The sequence below is a fragment of the Rhinolophus sinicus genome, chromosome 1, assembly GCF_057876585.1.
Source record: "Rhinolophus sinicus isolate RSI-liver-muscle chromosome 1, RSI-T2T, whole genome shotgun sequence".
NCBI lineage: Eukaryota > Metazoa > Chordata > Mammalia > Chiroptera > Rhinolophidae > Rhinolophus > Rhinolophus sinicus.
In genome coordinates, this window is record NC_142501.1 from 211,309,651 (window position 1) to 211,334,574 (window position 24,924).

General features: G+C 52.7%; 1 protein-coding gene across 6 annotated transcripts in view; it reads right to left on the reverse strand.

The window, feature by feature from the left end:
- The window catches only part of JAKMIP1 (janus kinase and microtubule interacting protein 1), a 103,110-nt gene that overhangs the window by 1,060 nt on the left and 77,126 nt on the right, over positions 1-24,924 (reverse strand). For 2 of the 6 annotated variants that reach the window (XM_019748182.3, XM_019748183.3), the window contains exons 12-21: positions 24,199-24,261; positions 21,789-21,887; positions 19,147-19,248; positions 18,352-18,405; positions 17,751-17,816; positions 11,310-11,378; positions 9,875-9,952; positions 6,873-7,076; positions 4,098-4,163; positions 1,105-1,149 (exon numbers count right to left, since the gene is read on the reverse strand). In XM_019748182.3, the coding sequence (XP_019603741.3) occupies positions 1,105-1,149; positions 4,098-4,163; positions 6,873-7,076; positions 9,875-9,952; positions 11,310-11,378; positions 17,751-17,816; positions 18,352-18,405; positions 19,147-19,248; positions 21,789-21,887; positions 24,199-24,261 (846 nt within the window). Of the gene's footprint in view, positions 1-1,104; positions 1,181-4,097; positions 4,164-6,872; positions 7,077-9,874; positions 9,953-11,309; positions 11,379-17,291; positions 17,313-17,750; positions 17,817-18,351; positions 18,406-19,146; positions 19,249-21,788; positions 21,888-24,198; positions 24,262-24,924 lie in introns of those variants that run through there. The other 4 variants (XM_019748185.3, XM_019748186.3, XM_074321066.2 and 1 more) reach the window with 4 other exon arrangements.

Below are 24,924 nucleotides of genomic sequence, written 5' to 3' on the forward strand. Positions count from 1 at the left end.
GCCCCTGGCTTGTCTGCTCCCACCTACCCCAACTGTTGTCCTGAACTCTCCAGCTGAGCCCTGAGGGACCCTCCCTGACAACCCAGGGGAAGAGGAGACAGGACTCAGAGCACCTGTCCTCCAATACCCACCCCCACCCCCAGGGCTCCCCACTCCCGACCTGAGGAGACCTGGGGTCATTCCTTGGCTCACTGCACAAACACTGAGTGAACTTTGTCCACGTGTCAAGCGCCGACCTAGGCATTAGGGCAGAGAAGCTACAAGGCAGAGCCCTTGCGTGCCGGGCTCAGGCTCAGGGCAACCACGAGAACAGCAGGCAGGGACCCGGCATGAGAGCTCAGCCCGAGGTCCAGGCAGCTCATGCACATTTTGGGTGTCCCCAGAGCTCACGGGGCTGGATTCAGGGGCAAAACTCGAGGCTGTAGGAGCCCAGCCCCAAGCTGGGCACTCAGAACAGGGAGAACGGGGAGGGCCCTGGGTGCCAAAACAGGAGCTCAGGGGGAGACACGCAGGGCCTGGTGAACAGACTAAGACCAGCTGCCAGGAGGTTTCATCTGGAGGTCCCTGAGCCTGGTGCGGGCATTCAAACCAGGCTGGGGGCGTCCAGGGCAGAAGGAGGGGGAGGGGCAGGGAGCTGAGGGCTCATTACACAGGCTTCCTGGGCATTTTGTATGCAGATCATGGCCCTACCCATCAGCCTCCTGCTCCAGCTGACAGACCCCTGACCCTCCCTGGAAGCCCACTCTGGCCTGGACACTATGGAGGATTTACTGATCCACAGGCATTAGAGAGCACCACAAACTAAAGCCAAATGGAAAGAACTTGGGGGGGGGGGGGAGCCCTTTTCAAGATGAAATGCAACAGGGGGACAACCAGTTCCCATAGTCCATTCTTGTTCCCAAGGCGCTCCTATCTTCATCCCAGGTCTGGAACTCGCCAGTGACCCCTGCGCCCTGGGCCAATGAGCCTGAGTGCTGAGCAACTCCCACAAGGCTGCCTGCCACACACAGCGCCTCGGCTCCCGGGCAACGTCACGATCGAGTCGGGAGGAATCCTCTTTTTAAAAAAATCACCATTTTTATCTGAAAATGAAAGGATACCAACCCGAGTTCTTGGCTCACAGAAGTCATCAAGGCCACAGAATGAATGCTAGTGAGAAAAACAAAAAAAGGAACAAAAACTATAAAATAAGACCAAAAGAAAATGAGGAAAAAAAAAGAAAAGAAAAAAAAGATGTAAGATATGTAGTATGGAATTCAGTGACAGCATCTTATAAGAACTACGACACTGGGATTAGGTTTGGAAAGAGAAACAGCAAGTAAGAGGCTTCAGCAGCTGACTTCACCTAGGAAAGCCATCCTGGGGGGCCATGGGTAACCCCACCTACTCCCCAAACATCTGGCTAATTCACACAGGGAAGAGCTACTCCAGGGACCAGGACTTATGGGGCTGAGATGTGGCTTTCTTACAGAACCTGGTAGGACAGCATCTATGAGGGAAGGACCCTCTGATGGCATGGTTGGTGGCTTCCAGGGCCAGGCAGTGTCCCCTCCAGGACAGACATCATCCAGTCCAACCTGCCGACAAATGGAAGCCCTCGCCCTACACCATCCCTGCCAGGCCTCCCTCTCCCAAGAGAGTCACTATTTAAAATCTTTTCTGCCTCTTGATTAGGCTACTTTCAAAAGAAAAAAAAATAGCAGGAAAAAAATTGGTCTTCAAGAAAGGAACAATCGTACAGGTCAGTTTAAAAGTAGTTTTGTCTTTTCATCAACTAACTCATGACTTGCTTTATTCAAAAAGAATTTCTGGTCATTAGGTGAAACACGTCTAAACATCACCTGGGTCTTTTAGCAATAATTCTTGGTTTTTGTGGTTTTTGTTTTTTGTTTTTTGTTTTCTCAAAACAAGATACTGGCTTCCCAATATTATTTATTGAAAAAGTTAAAATCCAAACAGACAGCCAGCTTTTAAACACGTTTTATAATTATTGGAAGTTAGAGCTAGAAGGGGCCTAAGGAATCACCTAGCTCTTCATTTTCTTCATGGGGAAACTGAGGCCCAGGGGGTGGGAGGGACTTGCCAAGACCACCCAGTGGGGTGTGGCAGGGAAAGTGTCCCCAGGGGTCCATCTGCTCTGCATGCCAGCCTCAGCCACTCCTTTCTGTAAAGGAGACAGAGCCACCCACAACCATCTGCTTTGAGAAAAGAGCAAAACAGAGCAAGAAAGAGGATTCAGACATTTCCCAGTTGGTCTCCCCTGCTCAGGGCCTTTCCACCCTTTTAAAATTTAGTCAGCAAGCTCAGTTATGGCAAGTGTGAGGTCTTTTCTCTGCCATGTCTTGCTCTAGGATCCCTTTTATGGCAAAAGTGCTGAAGCTGGCTGGGAGACAGAGAGGCGGAGCCATTGCCGGCGCCCACCCACCTCCTCCCGGCCTTAGCTCAGAATCTCACATCCTCCATCGCATTGAATCTCATTTAATCCTGAACTCCACCCTAGGAGACGGAGAGCGCCATTTGCAGAGGCAGCTGGGAACACCCAGGCCACTGGGAGCAGAGGGATAAATCCCCCAGAGTCTCAAGACCCACGTGGAGCAAAGACAGGTGTGAAGCCCGGACATATCCGTGGGCAAAGCCAGGTTATCCCCGAGAAATTCTTGAATTGCATTACACTTGAGATTCCCTCCGGTCCTCAAAACTGGATGGTTGGTGGGTGTGGACATCTGGCAAATGGAGACTCTAGGAATCTGCTTAAACCTGAATTCCCGCAGGGCCTTCCAGGTTTTCTCCAGCCTTGACCCTCTGCTGCCCCCCTGAGGACACCGCCGGTTGTGCAGGTCCAGAGGCCCTGAGGTGTCAGGTGGAGATGGGCCATTGCCAGAAAAGTGATCTACTAACCTGCCTGCCTGAAAGCAGACTCTCATGAGAGAAAGGAGAGGAAGGTTCCGAAACGGGCATTGCGTCTGAGGAAGCTGTCCTATCTCAATGGGGAGGTTGTGTTTGACTCCCTCCAGACAGGGGTAGGCTGTCACCCCATTTGTAGACAGCTCTGAAATGGGACCTCTGGAGGTGGCCCTACTTTGTCCAAGGTATGAGCCAGCTTCCTCTCTCACAAGACTCGCCTCTGACAACTGAAGGTCACAAATGCCCTTTCTCCTCTTCCCCGAGGTGACCGCACATCGCCCTTCAGGATTCAGCCTGGGGTCACATAGTCCCCTACTGACCCCCCGGATCGGGTTAGAGCCCTTCCCCTTGTGTGCACCCGTGAGCCCACCTGGGCGATACAAAATGTGCAATTATGGGTTTTCTCTCTACTTCTCTCACTGATCCTGCAAACACTTGCTGATGCCCTGTTCCCTGGCAAGAACTGTCTTGGATCAAGAGATGAATAAAGGCTGAGCCCTGTCCCCAAGGAATCCACGGCCACTGGGAATATGTACAGGAGGCAGTAAGTGCCATGACAAAGATGTCACACACATGTGGTCCTGAGTAGGACTCATGCATCTGCCTGGATCAACAGCGTGTGGCGGAAGGGCTGGTGACGTGGCTGTGACACACTTAGAGAGCCTAGCGGTCCCTTCCCAGCTGTGAAATCATGGGAAAGTGTCTGAATCTTTCTAGGGTTCAGTTTCCTCACCCACGACATGTGACAGGCCAGCCTCACTTCCTTCTGGGAGGGAAGAGACTTCCAAGACCACACAACTGGTCTTTGGTGTATAGAGGTCATGGAAGGTGAATGAGTCTCTGGGAAAGAACTAATGCCGTGGCTGGTTTATCACTCAAAATAGAGTCACCCAGCCTTCCTAGCAAGGTGGTGGCGGAGGGATTCAGCAGGTCTTTTGTGAAAATGAAAGACATCCCCCCGCTCCCCACACACAAAGTTGATCCCAGACTGCACTTTTCTTCCCTAGAAAAATGCTTGAAGCAGCTACTTGTTTCTGGGACGTGCCGATTTGGGGAAACGGGGCCAACAAGGGAGGAGTGGAGACAGAGGCTATTCTTTGTGCATTACGAGCGGGCAGGAGGGAAGAAGAGGTACCCATGCCAACATCTCATGGAAACAAGCCCAGCGGACGGCCCGAGCTCAGACCACCCACCTTTTCCTCCAGTTCCTTCAGGTGTCGCCGCTGGACCTCCAGCTTATCCTCCAGTTCCCGGATTTTCTGAAACACATCACGTTAGGTATCAGAGGTGACATGTCCAGGGGCTCAAGCTTACGCTTCCTTGTTTACCGTGTGTAGCACAGAGGCAGTGGCGTGTGCAGACACCTAGAGGGCAGCTCGACTAACTCACTCCTGCACGTGCTCAGACCTGGATCGCCACTGCCCAGACCAAGATGGAGAGCCCCCCTGGCCTCCAGGTGGCTCCTCAGGCCCCCTAAGGAGCTCTGCTCTGACCTCACTCACTAAAGACGGAGTCTGCCTGTTCTCGAAGCACGTGGAAATGGAATTATACAGTGTGTACTTTTAAGACAGGATCTCTTTAAAAGCTAAACATCAAGACTAAGACATGGAGGCACCCTGGGCAGGATCACGGATTTGATCACCACATTATGTGCTTTTATTTAGCTAGACGCTGGGTGCTGGGCAGAAGAAGCAAGTGCCTGCAGGAGACATCCCCCACTAACACTAAGTATTAGTAGCACCCACTGTCCCGATGGGTCTAGGACATTCCTGGTCTTAGCACTGAAAGTCCAGGGGCCCGGGAAACCACTCAGTCCCAGGCACACTGGGACAGTTGGTCACCCTATCTGGCACTGTGCCCTCTGAATGTCCCCTGGAGCACTCACCCTCCCTCGGTGATTTATAATCAGTTCCTTCCAGGTCCACACAGCTTCCCACCCAGAGGGGCCGGCAAGCACAACTTTCTTGTCTGTCATATGCCCAATAGCACTTGGTCACCCCTCAAGTGCTAGTACCCCCACACAACTGCCCAGCCTCATCCAGAGAGAATGCTGTCTGTCAGGCTGAAGGCGGAAGACTCAGGCCAGCCTGGATAAGCACGTGGCTTGCACAGACCCTTCACCAGGCCGGGACTCGGACCTTAGATCAGTGTTACCTGGAGGGCTTGCTAAGATGCAGATGGTTGGGGCCCGCCAGTTTCTGACCAGCCATTCTGGGTGTGGAGCCTGAGAGCCTCAGCTCTCACAAGCCCCCAGTGGCACAGATGCTGCTGGTCTGGGGGCCCCACTTTGAGAAGCACATTCATCCACCTGGCCAATATGGCTCAATATGCCCAGGGCCAATCGGGTTCCGACAATGGCCGCACACAAACACACAGATGGCGCACGGGCGAATACAAGTGTCATGGAGAAAATCAAGCAGGGGTGTGGAAGAGGGTGGGGCTACTTTACATGGATGCTCAGGGCAGGTCCCACTTGAGTTGTGAGGAGGTGAGGAGGTTGAGGCATTGAACTGTGGGCTGGGGGCGCCCAGAGAACGCACAGAACCCAGCTTGGGACTGATGCGGACGTGGTGCGCAGAAGCCAGGTCTTGGGGGTTCTGGAATGTCCTGATGAGGAGATCACAGATTTGGGGTTGTCACAGAGAACCAGTGAAGGGTTTTAAGCAGGGAAATGATGAGATTTTGATTTAGAAAGATGATAATGATAGCAAAACAGAGGATGGGTTAGCACGAGGAAGGAAGAGACTCAAAAACTACTTATGCTGTCAGATGTAGGACTTTGGGCAAGTCATTCAACTTCTCCAGCCCTGGTTTCCTTATCTATAAATTGGGGCTAACCATGCTGGTTAGGCTGAGGATTTATCCAGTGAACCTATGTGAAGTGCTTAGAGCAGAGTTGGCACAGACTGCAGACTCCACAAAGGATTAGGAAAACTGGCAATTTCTAATTATCTTCCACCTCAGGTTACCTCAATCTGACCAGGATTGTCCCCAAAGGTCCTTTTGCAAGGTGGGGAGGCAGAGAGCATCTGAGAACGAGCACAGAACTCAGCTAGACCCTGGCTTGGATCCTGGACCTCAGGCTGACCAGCTGGTGGACTCTCTAGGCCCGAATCCCACTTCTGTAATATCCTCAGTGACCCCATGACCCTGAGGGTGAGATGGGGACCTGGGAGCCTCGTAAACTACAGTACCACGTAGAGGAAGGCCAGTGCTTTTCAGCTTCCAAAGGATTTGCAAAAATGTCCAGGAACCACTTCTGGGCTCTAAAACTCACCTGAGAAGATGGCTTTCCTAGTCTTTCCTGACCTTACTCTCAACTAACAATCAGGGTCCGCCTCTCATCAAGGTATGGGAGGCCTGAAGGACTAGTGCTTAAGTTTCCTGATTCCATCCCAGCTCTGCTACTTCCTGGCTGTGTGACCCTGGGCAAGTTGCTCACCCTCTCTGAGCCTCACTCGCCTCACCTGTGAAAGTACCTCAGTGGTTCCCACTCGTAATGTTGGTGTGAACTATATCCACACAACATATATGGAGCTCCTCCTATGTGCCAGCACTGGTCTGTCTCCCCACACAAGAATGTAAGCTTCATGAGGGTAAGTGTTGTGTTCCCAGCAGCTGGAACAGTGCTCGGGAAGGAGACATTAGAAAAGTTACAAACAAAGATCGTGTAACATCAAGCAGGACAAGCTCGATAGAGAGGTGGACGATGCATCGTAGAGGTCAGCAAGGACCCAGAGGGCTCAGGACATCAGGCCAAAGCAACCCAGGCTTTATGGGCCATGGGGAGGGTCTTGGGGAGGGGTGGTGACATGTTGTGTGTTAGGAAGGCTCCTTCTGTTTGGCGCGGTGGGCGTGGGCGGATGGCTTGGCAGGGAGAGGGCCCGTGGTGCAGGTGAGGGGTGTTGTGTGCCCAAGGGGGCGTGTGGGGTGGAGAAGCCGCGGGACGTGTCAGGCCCCGCCCTCACCTGCTGGGCCTGCTGCAGTAGCTCCATTCGCTCGCGGAGGATCTGGCTGTCGAACTCGCGGCTCTGCCGTAGGATCTGCCTGCGCACCTTCTCCACGGCCGCCTGCAGGTCCTCCCGCTGGCCCTCGCTCAGCGTCTCGCTGGCCTTGCCGCCCGGCTCCTGCTGCAATGCGCTGTACAGCGTGGCCTCCAGGTCCTGGATTTTCTGAGCAGCCCAAATGACACGGATAGTGGAAGGTCGCAAATGGGTGGCCAGGCCCCTGTGGCCGAGGGAGGCAAAGCCTGGGCGGGAAGGGGTGTGCGCAGCAACCAGCAGTTACTGGGGTGGGGGTGGGTGGGGGCGGAGGAGAGGGAGAGCCCCTTCCAGCCCCATGTACACATTTTTGAGAATGTGTCTTACTCGATTCAAAGGCAGCAAGAATAATCATAACCGCCCCTTAAAATGTGTGATTCAGAGGGAGGTTTGATTCAACTGGTTCTTTTATCCCTGGCTTCTAATGTACTTCCCCACCGTGGGAACAAGTCCCCCCTTTTATCATGGGTGTCAATGGGAAAATACATCTCAAATCACACACATTTGGTTTATAGCTGGCTAGTTAGGAAGGCAATTTTGACCCAAAGCAAATGGTGACAATGTTTTAATCGTCGGCCTGCCCCCTGAAAAAGTGAATGAGAGATTCGTGATTATCTGGGGGACCCTGTGACAGCTCAGAGTTTTAGTCATTAGAGGAGGTGATTTCTTTTACACTTCACAGCAAAACACTTAAACATAATTGCTTTCACGGGACTTTCTAGGGACAAAAGAGAGAATTACCTCCTTCTCTGCCTCTTAAATGCCCACCCACATCCCTTCTTAAGGAACAGCTCCTTCTCATCCTAAGATGGCACAGATCAGTCATCAGTTTAGATGGAAACTGACGAGAAGAGGCGAGAGGTGATTTGAGGCTGGAGGTCAACACGGTGACCCTCTGCTACTGTGTGGCCACCTGCTCGTCCAGCTTCCTCTAGCCTGCCTCAGCATGGCGGTGCCAGCTCCCTGGAGGAGTTCCAGGCCCATGAGGCCAGGACCGATTTCAACCAACAGGTATTATCACCTGGACCCAGCGGTCGCCCCTGGGAAATTAGAAGGTGAGAGTGTGTCCACTGGCATAGCAGAGGGGTCCCCATGTGGGCTCCCCAGGGAGCGGGAGCTTGCCTGGGCCTGCTGCCTCAACCCCTCTCCATTCAGCAGCTGAGCTCCGTGGAGACTCCCATGTCACCAGCTTCTAACTGGGACCCTACCACCCAATTCCAGAAGCTCCACTGTGGCCCTGCCCCATCTCACTCACCTGTCCTCCACTCAATGACAGAGGCACATGGGCATGCAACTGCCGTGCTCACTCCCGCCTGGGCACACGGCACTGCCACCCTCTTGGAACATTTTACATCCCCGACTGTTCACGTCAGTCTAGCGCTGTATCAGAACTCGTCTCGTCATGGGCCTGAAATCCCACTTCAAGCCTTGGAATTGTCTTTGAAAATGAATGTAGCGCCTACACGGTGGCAGGATCAGCAAGCAGAGGGGCCTCGGCTGCAGAACCAGGCCTTGCAGTGTCCCCCAGGGCCTTTCTGCACGTGGTACTTTGACAACAGAGGGTGGACACCAAGGTTTTCCAAGGTGTGTTGGGAAACATCTGTCTTAGAAGATGTCCCTGGAAAAGAGGGCCTCGTGATCCAGGAAACTGGTAAACTGAGTCTCAGCCCATCGCGGAGCATATTAAGGACCCAAGAAGACCTTCAGAGTTTTCCAAACTTATTCTACCGCAGCCCCTCCTTCTTTTTGGCCTGCAGATCCTGTAATGTCTCCTAGAATCGTATTCTTTAGAGCTTTTTGGGAAAAGCTAGAGGAGGGCAGTGCTACGTAACAGGGATGGTGCATAGTGCAGCAGGAAAGGGCGCTTGCAAAAGGACCAAGACTGGACAGAATCAAGGGAAAACCAAAACCGTGAAAGAAGGCGAGAGAAGGCTGAGTCCGCTTTCATTTTTCAATCGCCCTTAGACACTGTTGCAACACTGTGCCCCCAGAAATGAGGACTGAGAGGGGACATGCAGTGTCTTCTGAGGCTCCATCTGCCCTGACCGCCTGCATCTCCTGCCGCCTGCCCCGCAGCTGGACACGAAGGGCCCCGGGTCATGTGAGGGGGACCAGCCTCACACCCAGGAGCTGCCATCTGTGCTCAGGCCAGGCTGCCTGCTGTCTGTCTCCCTGGAGATGCTCATGGAAACTGGGGTTTGAATGTGCCTTTTCAGGTACTGACTGCATTTCTTAGGCACAAACCCATGTTGTAAAATGACTTTAAGTACAAGTAATCTGGGTAAGACCACTGCTTCCTGCAAGGAGACACACTGAATTCTAAATTTTCTCTGCTCTTGGAGACATCCTGGAAAGGCCGACTAGCTCATTATCTCACCCTCCCAAGGAAGAAGTTCCCTCAGTGCCAGGAGCATGCGGCTTGGAGTGTCCTCAAAGTCACAGGACATAGGAACCTGGACATGGTCATTTTCGTTACCCCCCGGAAGCCCAGAACCAATTTTGTGATCCAAATGCAATTTCCAGAGGACTTCACCAGTAATGTTTGTTCTGAAGATCACCAACCTCCACTCATCACTTTACCTCTGCGTTCCTTTGTGACTGTCTCTTTTTCCTATTTATAGGAACATTTGCTTTGGGATTTTAAGCATAAATAAATATTGATGTTTAAACAAAGACTGTTTCTTTTCATGCGTGTCAGTTGATCACTAGAATTAAACAACCATGTCTAAAGAAATCATCAAGCTAACTGCTTTTGAAAAGCATGATTGATTTAGAAAAGGCGACAATTTGTCTGTCCGGTCATATGGCGTTTTCATCACTCCCACCCAGCGGGGCGAGGACCCTACATGCAGTGTCAACCCCAAGGGAAACATCAGCCTCTGATGCTGAGTCTGAAAAAGCCAAGATGTCCCACCCACGCCCGGTCCTACCAGGTGGGCCTGGTCCAGGGCCTGCTTCCGGTAGTCGAGCTCCTCCTCCAGGTAACCTTTCTGCCTGCTGAACAGGTCCTGGAAAAGAAGAGGCGCCAAGCTCAAGCGAACCCGCCACAGCGCGGCTCTTCTGTGCTAGAGGGACAGTCTCCCGAGGTAGGGACGCTCAGAGGAGAAGGCTGTGGGGGTCCGCCCCACTCGTGCCCTGCATGAATCCCCTGGTGGGAGCCTCGCCGGCCCAGGAACCTTGATCCAGCCGGTCCCAGCATCTCCCGGCTTCCTTCCTCACGGGTGTCTGACGGCAATGAAGGGACAGCCCCTCTGACCTGGTCCCCACGCCTGGATTGCAGGAATCCTTTCAGAAATCCTTTCCATGCTCCTCTTGCCACATCCTGCTGGCCGCTGAGGCCATCTCCATAGCTCCCGACCTAGCTCTTCCTCCCACACGAGCAGCGTCACCCACTTCCTCAGTAGTCTCACTGCCCTAAACTGCCCCCCACCTTTCGGTCCCCACAAGCACCACCATCTCTCCAGATCACAAATCTCTTTCTAGTGCTGACTTGAGGGTTTCAGGGTTACAGGTCATCAGCTGCATCCATTTGATTTTATAGATGAGGAAGCCGAGGGACAGAGAGGACCAGTGCCGTGCTCCAGAGGCCTAGTTCACCAGTGACAGGTGGGATGAGGAACCCAGGCCTTGGGATACCAGCCCAGGGCTCTTTCCACATCACACACTGCCCCAGGCCTTAGACTATTCCTTCCACCTCCTTCCTTCGCCTCTGATTTCTACTTAGAAAACTCAACCATCTCCTTCGACATCCCGTGGCTGCGTAAACCAGCTCCCTTCCCTGTACGCCTGCTCACCGCCCCCAGTGAACAACCGCCACGAGGTGCCCGCATGTGCCCAGCTCTGAGTAAAAGCAGGCGTCTCCCAGACACACAGCCCAGCGAGGCAGAGATTAGAACCCCATTTATCGGTGAGGAAACTAAGGTCCAGTGAGTCTTTCCCAGGCTCTCATGGCCAGTAAGGGGGATAGTGAAGCCTGGAGCTGCTTCTATGCGTCTCCAGAGCACTGAGCCAAGCTCCTGTGTGTCACCAATATGCCTCTCCTGATGTTCCCACGCTGCACTGTGGCTGTCACCCATGAGCACATGCCCCGCCCCCCAGGCTCAGGAGCTGCTCCTCGTGACAGCGTGGGGCTCACTGGGTACTGACCCGCTAACCCCGGCAGGGCCCCGGGGATAGGAGAGGGCCCCAAAAGATGTATTAAGTGAATAACGAAGTGAATGGATGATAATTACCCAGAACAGCACTAGAGCAAAAGCAGTAGAAACACGTGCAAACAAATAATATGAAAATACATGCAAAGCCTTCCTGGGAGTGAATCAGCTGAGCCCTTTCAGCCTCCTCCCGCCCAGGGGTCCAGGTTTTTACCTTTTCCTTCTCCAGGTCCAGCATCTTCTGGGTCAGGGCTGCCTCGGTGCCCTCTATTTGCTTCAGCCACTGAAAAAGAGCAGGACACAGGGCACTGACGGGAGGGAGCCCCCGCCACGTGGCTCTGCCAAGGCTGAGTGTGCGGGGATCGCCTCCTAGCCGGGACTCCTGTCTCCAAGAGGGTCCCCATCACATCCCAGGGCAATCCTCGAAACGGAAATTCTAAGTCTGTACAGATGTTTCAGCTGTGATGCATGTTTGCTCAGCCATTGGCTGGGTCATGGACACACACGTGTTCGTGTGCCTGTAGGTGGGTGTGGGTTGTGTGCCCGGACGAGCCTGTGTGAGTGGAGGCAGTGGGCATGTGTGGCGGGAGAGCCTGACGCAGTGCACGTGCACTCGTGCGTCGGGGACTCCACAGCTAGGCGGTGAGCGTTACTGAGGTTCTCTCCCGAGCGCTTGCTGGTGGCACCACGCCTGTGACCTCATCCGGCCCTCTCACGGCCACCTGTAGACTATGCAGCATCACCCTATTTTTCAGGTGAAGATGTGGAGGCTGAGTTACGTCACCTGGCCAAGGTCACACGGGGGGGGGAGCAGGACTGTCCCACTGCAGCAGCCCCCCTGCAGCCCCCAGCAGCGCGTCTGAAAAGCCAGGTGGCTACACAGTGGGGTGTGGGTAGGAAAGGTGGTGGGGGGCTTGGGCTGTGAGGACCTGGGAGCCACACGTGTGCTGAGTACCAGGGCACGGGCTCTGAAAGCATGGGTGGGAGACCTGTGAAGGGGTGATGGGAGACAGGCAGCTGTTGCCCAGGGTGTGTTATACAGGTGAATCCATGAGGAGCTCACCTGAGAGACGGGAGGAAGTCCACGTAACTGGGTGACCAGGCCTGTGGGGGATGTGCGGGCATCCAGGCTGGACCACATGCAGCAGAGTGCGTTTGACCTCCTGATTGCTGAAGCCAACAAAGCATCTCCCTGCCCCCCTGCCCCTATGGACCAGGCCACTTTCCTGACACACAGCCCCTTAGCTGCCATCTGCTCCTCCTATCCCTCCTCCACCCAGAACTCCTGGTGCCTTAGGAGCCCTGCCTGGGCCTCCCCACTCCTGCCCCACACTCCTCCCGTGCTCTCTCTGCTCCCCCGGAAATGTCTGCTCCAGCCCGCCCCGCCCCACCACACCCCTGCGCACATCAGATGCCTCCCAGGCCCCTCTGTTGGGGAAGAGCCCCATTTCATCCAAACCAGGAAGCTGGGAGCAGCCTGGGCTCCTCCCTTCCCGTCACTTCCCATGTGTAAGCTCCACCTCACCAACTTCCCAAGCCCACCGACCGGGCCCCCTCCCTATTGCCTTCACCCAGCTCAGGCCTCCTCTCAGCCCCCTGGCTTATGTCTGCCCCAAATCCCTTTCTGCCAGCCCTCCAGCCTGCAAGTTCTCTCAGAAACATGCACTATTCATGAACCTTCCCTGCTCCTTCTTGAAGCCCTCGAGGATATCCCATATCTCCATCACTCCTGACAATGTCCGCCTCACACAAGCCACGCCTTCCTTCACCCCAGGGCCTTTGCACATGCTGCTCTCCCTGCCGGGACCATCACCACCTCTCCCAAGCACAGCCTCAGCCCCGGGCCTTTGGGGAGCTAACATCTCCTCAGCCTCCTGGGCCTGAGTTAGCTGCTGCCTCCTCCAGGAAGCCTGTCCTGCTTCCTGAGTCCATAGGGTGGACTCCATGGAGCCACGCGTCTTGTGAATGAATGCCTGTCCCAGCACCCATGTGATGGGCTACTGTTGTCTCCCTCCCTCCCACTCTAGCCCCTGAATGTGGGATCACATGGGACGCTTTCTGGTCCATTTCCTTACCGGGTACAGTGTCGGGCAGGAAGCAGGTACCTAACCAACCTTTGCTGAAGAAGGAGGATGTGAGGGTGTGGGGGTCTGGTGGGCAGTGTGCTGGCCCCATAGAGGGAACAAGACCAGAGAAAGCTACAGTCATGGAGGCTCCCTCCTAACCTCAAAGTTAGCTCGGCCCCAGAGCGGCCCAGAGCCAGCTGCATCTTGTTAGGCACCTGAGGGAGCATCTTGTTAGACTTTGCTGAGAAAATGCATGTTGTCTTAGAAACAGGCATGCATAGTTTTGACGGGGGTGGGGGCAATAATATTTCATTTTTAATATCCTCAGTAAGCAGTCATAAAATGAGTAAAATTAAAATGGGAAAGTTCCAGTTTTAAGTTACTATGACAAGCTTGTCTTAGGACAGGTTTTATAGAGCACGGTGTCAGGTTTTCCCTTATTGTTAAAAAAAAAAAAAAAAGACTCGATATGCATATTTGCATATAAAGGAGAATCTGGATGAGTCCTTTTCAGCAAGTGGTAAATGAGGATGAAGTACAGGCCAGTGTGCCCTGGGCAGTGAGGTCAGGAGTTTGAATCAGAGAGATGTCTGCCCTATCTGCTGGGCCTCATTCTGGGAGTGAGAACCTGCAGGCTCATGGCTCTGTCACCCTCCAGCAGCGAGGGGTCTGGGGATGGAGACACCTGATGCCCCCAAACCCCCAGGGGACAGGTGAGTCAACCCACTGGACACTGGGGACAGGAGGACTTTCTATGGGGAACGTGGCCAGTGCACCCCCACCCCCGCCAGCTCTCACATGCCCCTTGGGTGCAGGGCCTGAGTCTCAGGACTAGGGGGTGGGGGGGCTGTCTCCTCTGAACCTAACTCTCCCTTCAGAGAAGGGCCAAGGACTCCGCTCCAGGCCAACTACTAAACACCTTAACTGGCCGTCGCCTAAGCCACCCTATCTGATTTGCTGTTACCAGCGAGAACACAGATTTTTAAAAACTTCTGTCTTTCTCGGGGCCGGCCCGGTGGCTCAAGGCGGTTAGAGCTCCACGCTCCTAACTCCGAAGGCTGCCAGTTCGATTCCCACATGGGCCAGTGGGCTCTCAACCACAAGGTTGCCAGTTCAATTCGACTCCCGCAAGGGATGGTGGGCTGTGCCCCCTGCAACTAAGATTGAACATGGCACCTGCCGCTGAGCTCCTGGATGGCTCAGTTGGTTGGAGCGCGTCCTCTCAACCACAAGGTTGCCGGTTCGACTCCCGCAAGGGATGGTGGGCTGCGCCCCCTGCAACTAGTAACGGCAACTGGACCTGGGGCTGAGCTGTGCCCTCCACAACTAAGATTGAAAGGAGAACAACTTGACTTAGAAAAAACCCTGTTACCCAATAAAGTTACCCAATAAACTGTTACCCAATAAAGTCCTGTTCCCCTTCCCCAATAAAATGTTTAAAAAAAAAAAAAAAAAAGAAAGAAAGAAACTTCTATCTTTCTGATTGGCTTTGAACTCGAGGGAGATGTGTGACTCGCTGTCACCTGTACACCCTCTGATGTCCCGCATTCAGGCTCCTCTGCTGGGCATGTGCAGTGTTGGTCCCTGACCTTGGACTCGGCTACCCAGAGGCAGGGTCTGGGGTGCTGAGACAACAGGGCTGCCCCAGGGGGTGGTGGGAGGAGGGCAGGCCCCCAGGGCAGGATGCCATTTGCAGCAAGATCACCGAGGAACACTGTGTGACATTCCTAATTGGAGTGGCACTTCACTTAGATGTTGCGAAAGCTTTGTGCCTCTAAATAGAAAATGGAAGTTGGCCTCAGTTTGGTCAGACTGGTATGGACAGTTTTTAAATGAGGTGTATTTGGATGAGTGGGGCTGACTGACACTTTGGGCTGACTGACACCTCGCAGGCGGGGGCCTCTGTTGCCCCTCCTAGCTTTCCTTCAGAGCTCTTCAGCTCCAGGGTGACAATTCATCACTGTTTGCTCAGGACTGACCCAGTTTCAGCAATGAAATTCCCATGTCCCAGGAAAACCCTCAGTCCCGAGCAGACCAGACGGTCAGTCACCCTGGCTGTCCTGTCAGCGTTCTCAGCCGGTCCCACTGACCCACTTTGCTTTTGGGGTGCACTCTCAGCACCAACGTTCTCTCTGAGGGAGAGATACACAGCAACTCCCAAACATTTGACCTTCAAACATTTGACCATCGTTCATAAACACACGGCATGGCTAGTGTTTCCTGAGGAAATGAGAAAACGCTGGTCTAAGTCCAGGACACCAAAACTGTCACAAATGGGGAACTGGGCCCCTCCCCCTGGCAGAGTCAGGCCCCCTTAACATGAACCCCCTGGACACCACCTCCTGCTCCCACCCACGCCTGTGGGATTCCGGGAGGCGCTGGCAGGCGAGGGAAGCTGGCACAGCTCTTGGTGTTTAGGGCACAGAGCATGGTGCCATGCTGACCAGCTTGGCAGGGTTCTGGGGGTCAATGGCAGACGGACCCCCTTTCCTCAGCTGTAAAGGGGGATGTGTCCCTCATCTCATGTGGCTGCTGAGAGCAAGAAGAGCCCTAAGGATCTAAGGTGGGGGCCCAAGGCTGTGGGTCTGGGATACCCACCTCTTGCTGGGGTGTGGGAAAGAGCCTAACAGGAAGGGCCCGGGGTGGGAGAACTCTCAGCAAGGCTGTGAACTTCCCATGGTCTGCTGCCCTCCAAGGAGACACAGGGGATGGAAGAGAGGAAGAAGCCCTCAACCCACTGTCCCAGCCCCACACCAAACCAGCCAGCCCAATCACGGGCAGTCCCTGCTCTCTGTTCCCCACCCACGAGCATTGATCCAACACCTCTTGTGCCCCCTCTTTGCCCCAGGTGCTCGGTAGCGATGCTTAGTTCTGCTCAAACATGCCACGTCCTGGAGCCCGACACTCACCCTGCAGGACACGTGGCTCTCAGCTGCGGCTCAGGGAGACGTGGAGACCACCATGCAGAAGGCCCTGCAGCGGTGAGCAGCGGGCTGAGAGGAACCCAGGAGGGCCCTCTCCAAGGACGGGAGGGACCTGCTGGGTCTGACATGGCCACATCCTCCGGGGGCGTGCTGGGGGCTGGGCGGCTCTTTCTCAGGAACGTTGAATAAACTGAGTTGTGTTTACTCAGCACTTTACATAATACTCCCCAGAGCACTGTTTTGGGAGGGGAGCCAGTCACAGGTGGCTTTGTGCATTCAGTCACAAGGGGCGGTTACTGAATGCACACCATGTCTGACACCACAAGGCTACCTGCATCTCATGGGTCCCCAGCCAGCCACGTGAGTCATCATCAAACAAACCCCACCCCCCACACAGACACCTGAGAACAGACTGCCAGATGAGTGACCTGGGAATGGCCACTTACCACCTGTGTGACCTCAGGCAAGGTTTTGCCTTAGTCTGTGACCAACATTTACTGCCCTTTACATGACTTGGGAGGATGGACAGGTGCCCAGGGAAGAAACTAGATTTTCAATGCCTTTCCAAAGATTCCAGAAGGAATTCTGATTAAGATCATTAAGACCTTATCATTATAAAAATGGCATTTAAAGTTGAAATCATGTGCTTTGAAAGGAAAAGATCTACAGATGCAACTGCATAAAAAGTGCTATATACCTAAAAATATCCCAAAGTAATGTAAAAGGTAAACAAACCAGGAATGTATTTTTAACAAATACGTCAAAAAGTTATTATCTTTACCATGTAAAGCACTCAGAGAGGTCAGTGAGAAAAACCATAATTACGACAACCATAATTATGAATGAATTAACAAACCCAATGGAAAATTGTCATAAGAAACATAATGTCAATTCACAAGGACAAAGAAAATAGATAACACACAACAAACACTCAGTCTCACTAGCACTCCAATAAATGGAACTTAAAATAACGACATCATGGAATGTTCTGCTCTCAAGTGAGCAGAGTTCTTAAGTGGTGATTCACTGCCGTGTTGAACAAGAAACCAGCAATGTGTGCCAGTCAGGCACAAGGAGAACTGGTACCACATTTCCAGAAACCATTGTGACAACAGCAAAGCTCTTAAAAACATCTTACCAGCTGGCCCAGTGATCCCACTTCTAGAATCTATCCCGTGGAAGTGTTTTAAAATGTAGACAGAAACTTATGGGTAAAGGTGTTCACCGCTGCATGATGGTAAATAGAAAAAAAGCGGAAACGCCCTCAATATCTGACAGCAGAGGGAAGATTAAATGACTGAGGGTGTGGCTGTACAGTGGGAAAATGGGGGCCATTCAGTGAGGGCGGGGGGAGTTTACAATGCAGGATGAACCCTGGAAGTCAAGTACAAGTTCAACTTCGTTTAAAAAACAGGCATGGGGAGAAACCGGAAGGAAATATACCAAACGTCGCAGATGGTTTCCTGGATGGGGGTTTATTTCCTTCTGTGGTCTCCAGGTTTTGCACAGTAAGCGTGAGTGACAACAAGCCGTGCACGTGCGCATGCAGACGCAGACGGACAGACACACATGCCGCCACGCAAAGCGAGACACCAATGTACAGTTTCTTGTATGGTGCTGGGCAGCCCGGACACGGTGACCGACAGAAACGCCGCTGGGCTCTACCTTTTCGCACAGGGCAAGCACAGTTCCGGCTTGGATTATTGCAACCTGCTCTTCATTTCTCAAATTCTAAAACACAAAAGCGGGCAAGGGCGTTTGACACTGGATCCCACAGACAGTCAGGGCTAAACAACTGACAGCTGCTCTCTGAGCAGCGGTCCCCAACAGCAGCCCCCACTCTCTAAAGGGGACAGCCGTTAAAGGCAGAGGGGTCCGGCCCTCTTCTTGGGAACCTTTCACGGAGTGGCACCAAGCCTTTTGGGAAGAGGGCCTCCTTCAAGCCAGTCTTTTAGGAAGGCAAAAATACCACTTTCTGATTTCAGGAATCTTAAGGGATTCCAGTTTCTTTCTGGGTGTTCATTTCTATGGTTTTTTTCCTCCTCACTCACAGGCTGTGAGGATGCCCGAACTTCAGAACCCTACTTCTGACAAATGCGGACCCAGCCACAACCCCAAAAGAACATGGCCATACAAAAGCCTTACATTGTACTTATTAGATCTCTTAAATTAGAAAGAAATGAAACCGAAACAAAACAAAAGCCACACAGAGAACACCCGAACCAAAACAAGAACATGAAGCCAGAAACCGGTCGCTCATAGTTACCCCGTTATCGCCAAGGATATCTAATTTCTTCATAAGTTCAGAAATATTCACATCCTGGAAAAGATTTCCAACGTTCATTTTCGTGTGAGCTACAAAGAGCAGCCATAGCAAGGTCTAGCAGACAGTCCTGAGTCTTCCATCGGGCACCACACCCTCTCTTTCCTCTTAGTACGGACAGCGGGGCCGAGACTTACTCGGAGCAGCTCCTTCCGGGAGTGAGGGACAAAAGGCTGGAAGGTGCTGCTTTGGGGCTGAGTTTTATGTCAGCACAGACACTGCTTCCTAGAAAGGCTTGTGGCACCCTGTGGGTCAGGAGGACCATCTCTGTGCCCACAGGGCCTAGCAGGACTCTGGGCACAGGGCAAACACTCAGCTGCTAGAAGAACCACAGCCATCACGTCCGATGTACTCACTACATGTCGGGACCGTGCTGAGTGCCTGTCTCGTGTAATTGTCCCACCCAAGTCGTGGTGTGGGCATCGCCACCCAGATCTCATTGATGAAGAGACTGAGGCTCAGACAGGTGACAGACCAGAGCTGGGAAGAGGTGACGCTGGGGTCTGCACTCTAGGCCACATCCAAGTCTCTGCTCTTTTGACACGGGGACAAAGAGAGTAACATTCGGTGACCCGCTCAAGCAAGTAATAAACTATGACTTTCAAAACATGGTGGGCAGACAGGGGGTATCTCATTCCAATGAATTCTATCCCTGGCACCAGGACACATCCCCCTTCACAGCTGAGCCTTTGGCCGGCAGTAGCAGAGGCACCCCCCCACCCCACCCCAGCACGCTACCTTAACGCCTTCCTGGTGACAGAATAGCTGGAGAGCGCTGCTGCTGTTCTCGGGGAAGGTGGTGATTTGGAGGTTAAATGCTGGCGACCTCCGCTCTCTCTCCTGGGGAAAAGATTTGGTTTAAAAACAGAACTTTATTGAATCATTTACCACTTGCCATTTTCCCACGTTACTCAGCAAAACCAATGAATTCCAGCTGGCAATAAAAAAGCGCACAGACTACGCTATCCCAGTCCACCTGTGAGCATGACGTCTGTCTCTGTACCCAGAGCGCCTCTGGTGGAAACCTGTTTACGTCTCACCTACTCAGCCGGGAAGAAATGGTTAACCGAGTGCATCACACAAACATCAGTCAACATGTGACAATAACAAGTGCCCAAAGCCACCAACTATGGTGCGTTACCTTGTGCCCAGGGCACAGCGTTACTTCATTTAATCCTCACACAACCCCACAGGCAGGCATTACTGCTTCCATTCTGTGGACAAAGACACAGGCTCAGGGGCCAGGCCAGGGCCCCACGCTAGCGAGCGGCAGGGTCAGGATTCTGGCTTCACATTTTTCTCAGTAGAATCAACTGACTTCATTCAGTTTGGTTTTGTCTTGTTTTGTTTTTGAACCACACTCACACACCAATAATCATTCTACCCCCGCCTGAGATCGCTAGTCAAATCTCAATCTCTAAGGAAGGCAAAGCAAGCGTTTTCCCAGAAGAGGTCCTCATTAAGTATCCATGAAGTGACCCGTTTTGAGCAAGGACAGGAGAAGCCCAATTACTTACAGGAGCAGAAAACTGCTCTGGTCTCCAACGTCTCCTACTTAGAGCTGCCCTGACACTCAGTCACGGGCAGGTGAGCCAGCAGAGAAGATTTTCCAAATTATACCTTGAAATCAAAACTGCTTTTCCTTTCTCAAAATTACGGTAAGATAAATAAGCATGCTCCGGACCACTCCTGCAGAATCTAGCTGCGGAACTGATGGGCTTCTGTAGTCACGAACTGAGAAATGTAACCAAGATGAGAGCTCGCTCAGGTGCCGGATCTTAAAAAGCAGGTGATCTTGGCTACGGCTAAGCAGAGAGGAACTCATCAACTCAATTCGTTTCCACGAAGCCCCAGTCTGGCTACCCTGGGGGTTTCTGTTCCTGATCAGCCAAGAACATTCCAGATGGCCCGGTTCTAGAAATGCCTTTCTACCTGCGATAGTTACTTAAATGGAAAAGTCACAAGAGAAAGCTCGTATTTTATACGAACGCAAGTCAGAAAATTGGTTTCTAATGGCTCTGAAGGATGGAGGAGACACTCAAAATTTCAAGCACACTGAGCAATGCTTATGGAATTCTCATGGGAAAGATGCATAACAGACCCGCGGAAGGTTTTCTAAGAGTGGCAGATGTATCGATGACGAGCTCACGTAACTTCCCATTTCTGCTGCGTGAACAAATCAGCTCACTCAGTCTCAAGCAGGAGGAACACAGTAACACGTGGTTCGGAGACATTCACCCACCGTCCATGCCAACACGACAAGGTACAGGATGGTGCATTCTAGTGCAAACAGAATTTTAACTGGAGCCAGGAGGAGGAGACAGAATCAGAAACACCAACACTGCGAAGGTGTTCACTGTCACCGAGGGTTCCACACATGCAAAGAGACAGCAGAACCGCTACCGGTGCTCAGAGAAATTGTCACAAACTCAGGTGACATTTAAAATGTCAATGATTTTTTCAACGGAAACAGACAAACGAAGGATTATGAAGTAACATGGCAGCCAGACAATGCAGTAACACACCCGAGGCGAGATTTCCATTGGAAGCAGTAAAACCATCCATATTTTTACACTGGGTCCAACTCTGTGTATTGGGGAAGTAACTGAAGGTTCGGAGGACGATTTCTACCTGTGAACAACATTCAATCACCCTCCATGCTAACGAGTCGTTTTGAGTTGTAGTTTGCGTTTGAGTTATAGATAGTAAAATTTTTTTGGTCCATTACTGCTGTGATGCACGTGTCCGTATCCACCAGATAAAAAAGTTGGAACAACGTAACTAGCCTTCTTAACCTTTTTCCAAATACCTCCTTTTTTCCTGGTTTACTTACCTGTGTTTACCTTGGCAAATAGAAAATGGATCAAACTAGCAGTAAACACATTATAGAGCCAGGTGCGAACCAGGTCAGGACCTGCTATTTCAAAAGGTGAGACTCACTGCACGCCAGGTCACTTTAAAAGGTGTGTTATTATATTAGTTGTAACAGTGCTTCCGTCCGGGTTTGCAGAATGCATACCAGATGACTATGCATGCAGGAAAGAAGTAGTTATGGAAAGGAAACACAAATAAAAAAGGCAAAATATTGCAAAAACAAATTATTTTATTAAGTGCAAAACAAGCCGTAGGCAATAAATATATTAGCTCTGGTACATGTCCAAAGACTTGGGTGACCATTCTCTCCAGAACACATTAAGGCAGTGAAATTATTCTGAACATACAGATTTAAAAAATAAGAAATAAATTAAAAAAGGAAACCACTATAACACGTCCCCTTTACACATGCTTGGAAACGTCTGGGAGCTTTACATGAATTTCAGTTTGGGCTCAAAGAGAATGTCTGCTCCGTTTGAGAGTTTACAACAGATAGAGTCTCTTACTTCGAGCTCTAGCACTCGGAATTCTAACAGCTCGTTCTGGTCCTTTGCGTCTTGCATTTCATTCTTCAGCTGGTTCTCCTCCATTTCCAGCCTGTAAATCTAGAGCAAAAACACTTGTGGTTTAACGAGCAGGAGCACCACTGTCTCTCACTGGGGAGAGCTGCGTCCCCTGATCATGGGCCGCCTGAGGAAATGGGCAGTCTCCAGGGGTGGGCAGGGGAGGAAGGGGTCTGCAGGCAGTGTGCGAGACAGGGAGGCCCTTTCTCTGAGAAGAAGGGATGATGGCGGACAGAGGCACGCCTGGCTCATGCCTGCAGCCCTGAGCCTGGCCCAGGGGAGGGCCTCCTCACATATTTGCTGAATAAATGAACGATGGGGAAACTGAGGAACAGGGTGATTAATTCCCTTCCGTGAGGTCACTCGTGGGGAAGCAAGAGTGATCCCCAAGGCTGCTGGAGCACCTGCTCACCCCAGCCCTCCCAGGGTGAGCCGGCCCAGATGGGTCCAGCAACCCCCAGCAGGGAGCCCACACTCCTGGCACCTTCCCAGAGGGCTTGTGGAGGGGCTCAGTGGCGGCAGTGTCCCTGAAAGCACAGTGGGTCTGGGAAGGGGAACTGCCTGTGTCCGACACCCACTGGGAGCCCTGGTCAAGCTGTGTGACCACTCTGCACCTCAGCGTCTTCGTCCAAGTTGGAAAACAGCCTCCTGCCCCTGTCACTGATTGCAGGAGGACTTAACTGAGCTAATGCCCAGAAAGGAGGGCCCCTGAAATCACGGCCACACTGTCCCTTCCTCCCCGTCGGGAGTAGGACCAGAGAGGGGTCCTCTGCTGGGGTGGTACTGCCGGCCAGGAGGACACCTGGAAACAGTGTGGAACTTTCCACGGCTGCCAGAATTTAGCGAGCAGGAGCAAGGACAGGAAACGATCCCCAGCGCCCAGGATCACCTCACAGCGTGTGACCAGTCCTGTCCCAATGTCCCCACTGCTGTGGACAAAACAGGGCAGTGAACAGCCTCACGGCAGTTAGTGCGGAGCTGGGACCACATGACACCCTCCCCTGGGGCCAGGCCCCTCCAGTCTGGCATCTGGGACACTTCAAAGCAAGGCCCAACCCAGGTCTGATTCCTCTCATAGGGAAGGTGCAGAAAAGGCAAATCTATAGGAACAAAGCAGATGGTGGTTGCCAGGGCAGAGGGAGGTGGGAGATGGGGTGACTGCAAATGGGCATGAGGGGTCTTTATGGGGGACTGAATGCCCTAAAACTGCACTGTGGTGATGGTTACACAACTCGGTAAATTTACTGGGGAAAAAAAAATCACAGGGGCCGGCCTGGTGGCTCAGGCGGTTAGAGCTCCAAGCTCCTAACTCCGAAGGCTACCAGTTCAATTCCCACATGGGCCAGTGGGCTCTCAACCACAAAGTTGCCAGTTCAACTCAAGTCCCGCAAGGGATGGTGGGCAGCGCCCCCTGCAACTAAGATTGAACACGGCACCTTGAGCTGAGCTGCCTCCCGGATGGCTCAGTTGGTTGGAGCGCATCCTCTCAACCACAAGGTTGCCAGTTTGACTCCCGCAGGGATGGTGGGCTGCGCCCCCTGCAACTAGCAACGGCAACTGGACCTGGAGCTGAGCTGCGCCCTCCACAACTAAGATTGAAAGGACAACAACTTGACTTGGAAAAAAGTCCTGGAAGTACACACTGTTCCCCAATAAAGTCCTGTTCCCCTTCCCCAATAAAATACACACACATACATATATATATATATATATATATATATATATATATATATATATATATATATATATATAAAGAATAATGACTAAACTGTTAAAAAAAAATCACAGAATTGTAGACAAGAAAAAAAATTAAGCTTAGGTCTTGTCCCAAAGCATGAGCTCTACTCCGTAAGCCAACTCCTCAAGATAGTTCTGGAAAGTTCCATGACCAGAAAGTTCTTTGAGCAGAGTGGGAAGGACAGGCTCAGCTCTGCCAGCGCCACTGCCTCCAGTCCATGAACTGGACAATGATGGCCTGAGGGCTGCCCATGGACCAGAGCCTGAGGCCCCTCCCTATGGGGGACTCTAGGACCCCAAAGCAATGACAGAGGGGCCCGGAAGCCCCCTCAGAAGGACAGGTGGCCCTCACCATGTCTGCAGGTGCCCTGGGAGGGAGATCTAAATCAGCCCTCCAGGCCCCTCTCCCAATGACAGGACCAGGACCAGCGGCCAGGAGCCCCCAGGACTTGGGCTCTGATCCTTGTGAGGCGGGCGTGTCTCCTCTAAGAGCCGGTCGCATGGGTGCTGCCAGGACAGGCACTGGGCAGGACTCGGCGGTCAGAGTGGGCTTCTGAGGGCCCCACTGACCCAGTTCCATGCTTCTGGGGGGGTCAGGGTGTCCGCACCCACGTACCTTTTCCAGCAGGTCTTGGTTGGTTCTGATGAGCAGCTGCTTCTCTTCCACCCACTTGGAATCCTAAGGAAAAGCACTAAAGATGGTCACATGCGCTGAGGCCAACAGACGCTCAAACAACCAAGTGTCGGTGAGAAGGGTCGCTTCATACGAAGCTTCCTATGAAAAGCTCATTCTACACCTTTAAACCCAAAGAAAGAGAAACAGCGGGTTTATGTAGCATCCCTCCTGCACCTCTCACATTCCAGAGAAGCACAGGGACTTGGTTCTGTGTCGGTGACACAGAAACAGCTGCGGTCCCTGAGTGTTCCCGCAGACCCTCTCATGGCTGGTTGGCTGCAGCCTGTGGGCCAGCGTCCAGGCGCCCTGGTGGCTTCCCAATACCCCATGGGCCTGGCACGGTCCCAGTAACACACATGGTTCATCCTAGTCCCGCTGCCATGCTGCCCTAACCACGTTTCTTTGCCTGGTCAGGTCCTACCCAGGCCAGTGCCACGAGCACATGGCGGGAAGTCTACCTTTTCACGGGGGTGTCCCCAGCACCTTGCTTGTGCCTGGCACCCAACCAGTGCTCAGCATAGATGAATAAGTGAAAGAACCTCTTCTTCCCCTCTCTCAGCCCTGGTGACCTCCGGGCTTCCTTCTACCTAACATTTCGGACGAGGCTCCCCTCCCCAAGGGCCCGGGCTTTGCCTCTCTGCTGTCTCCTGCTGTCACGCAGGCCTA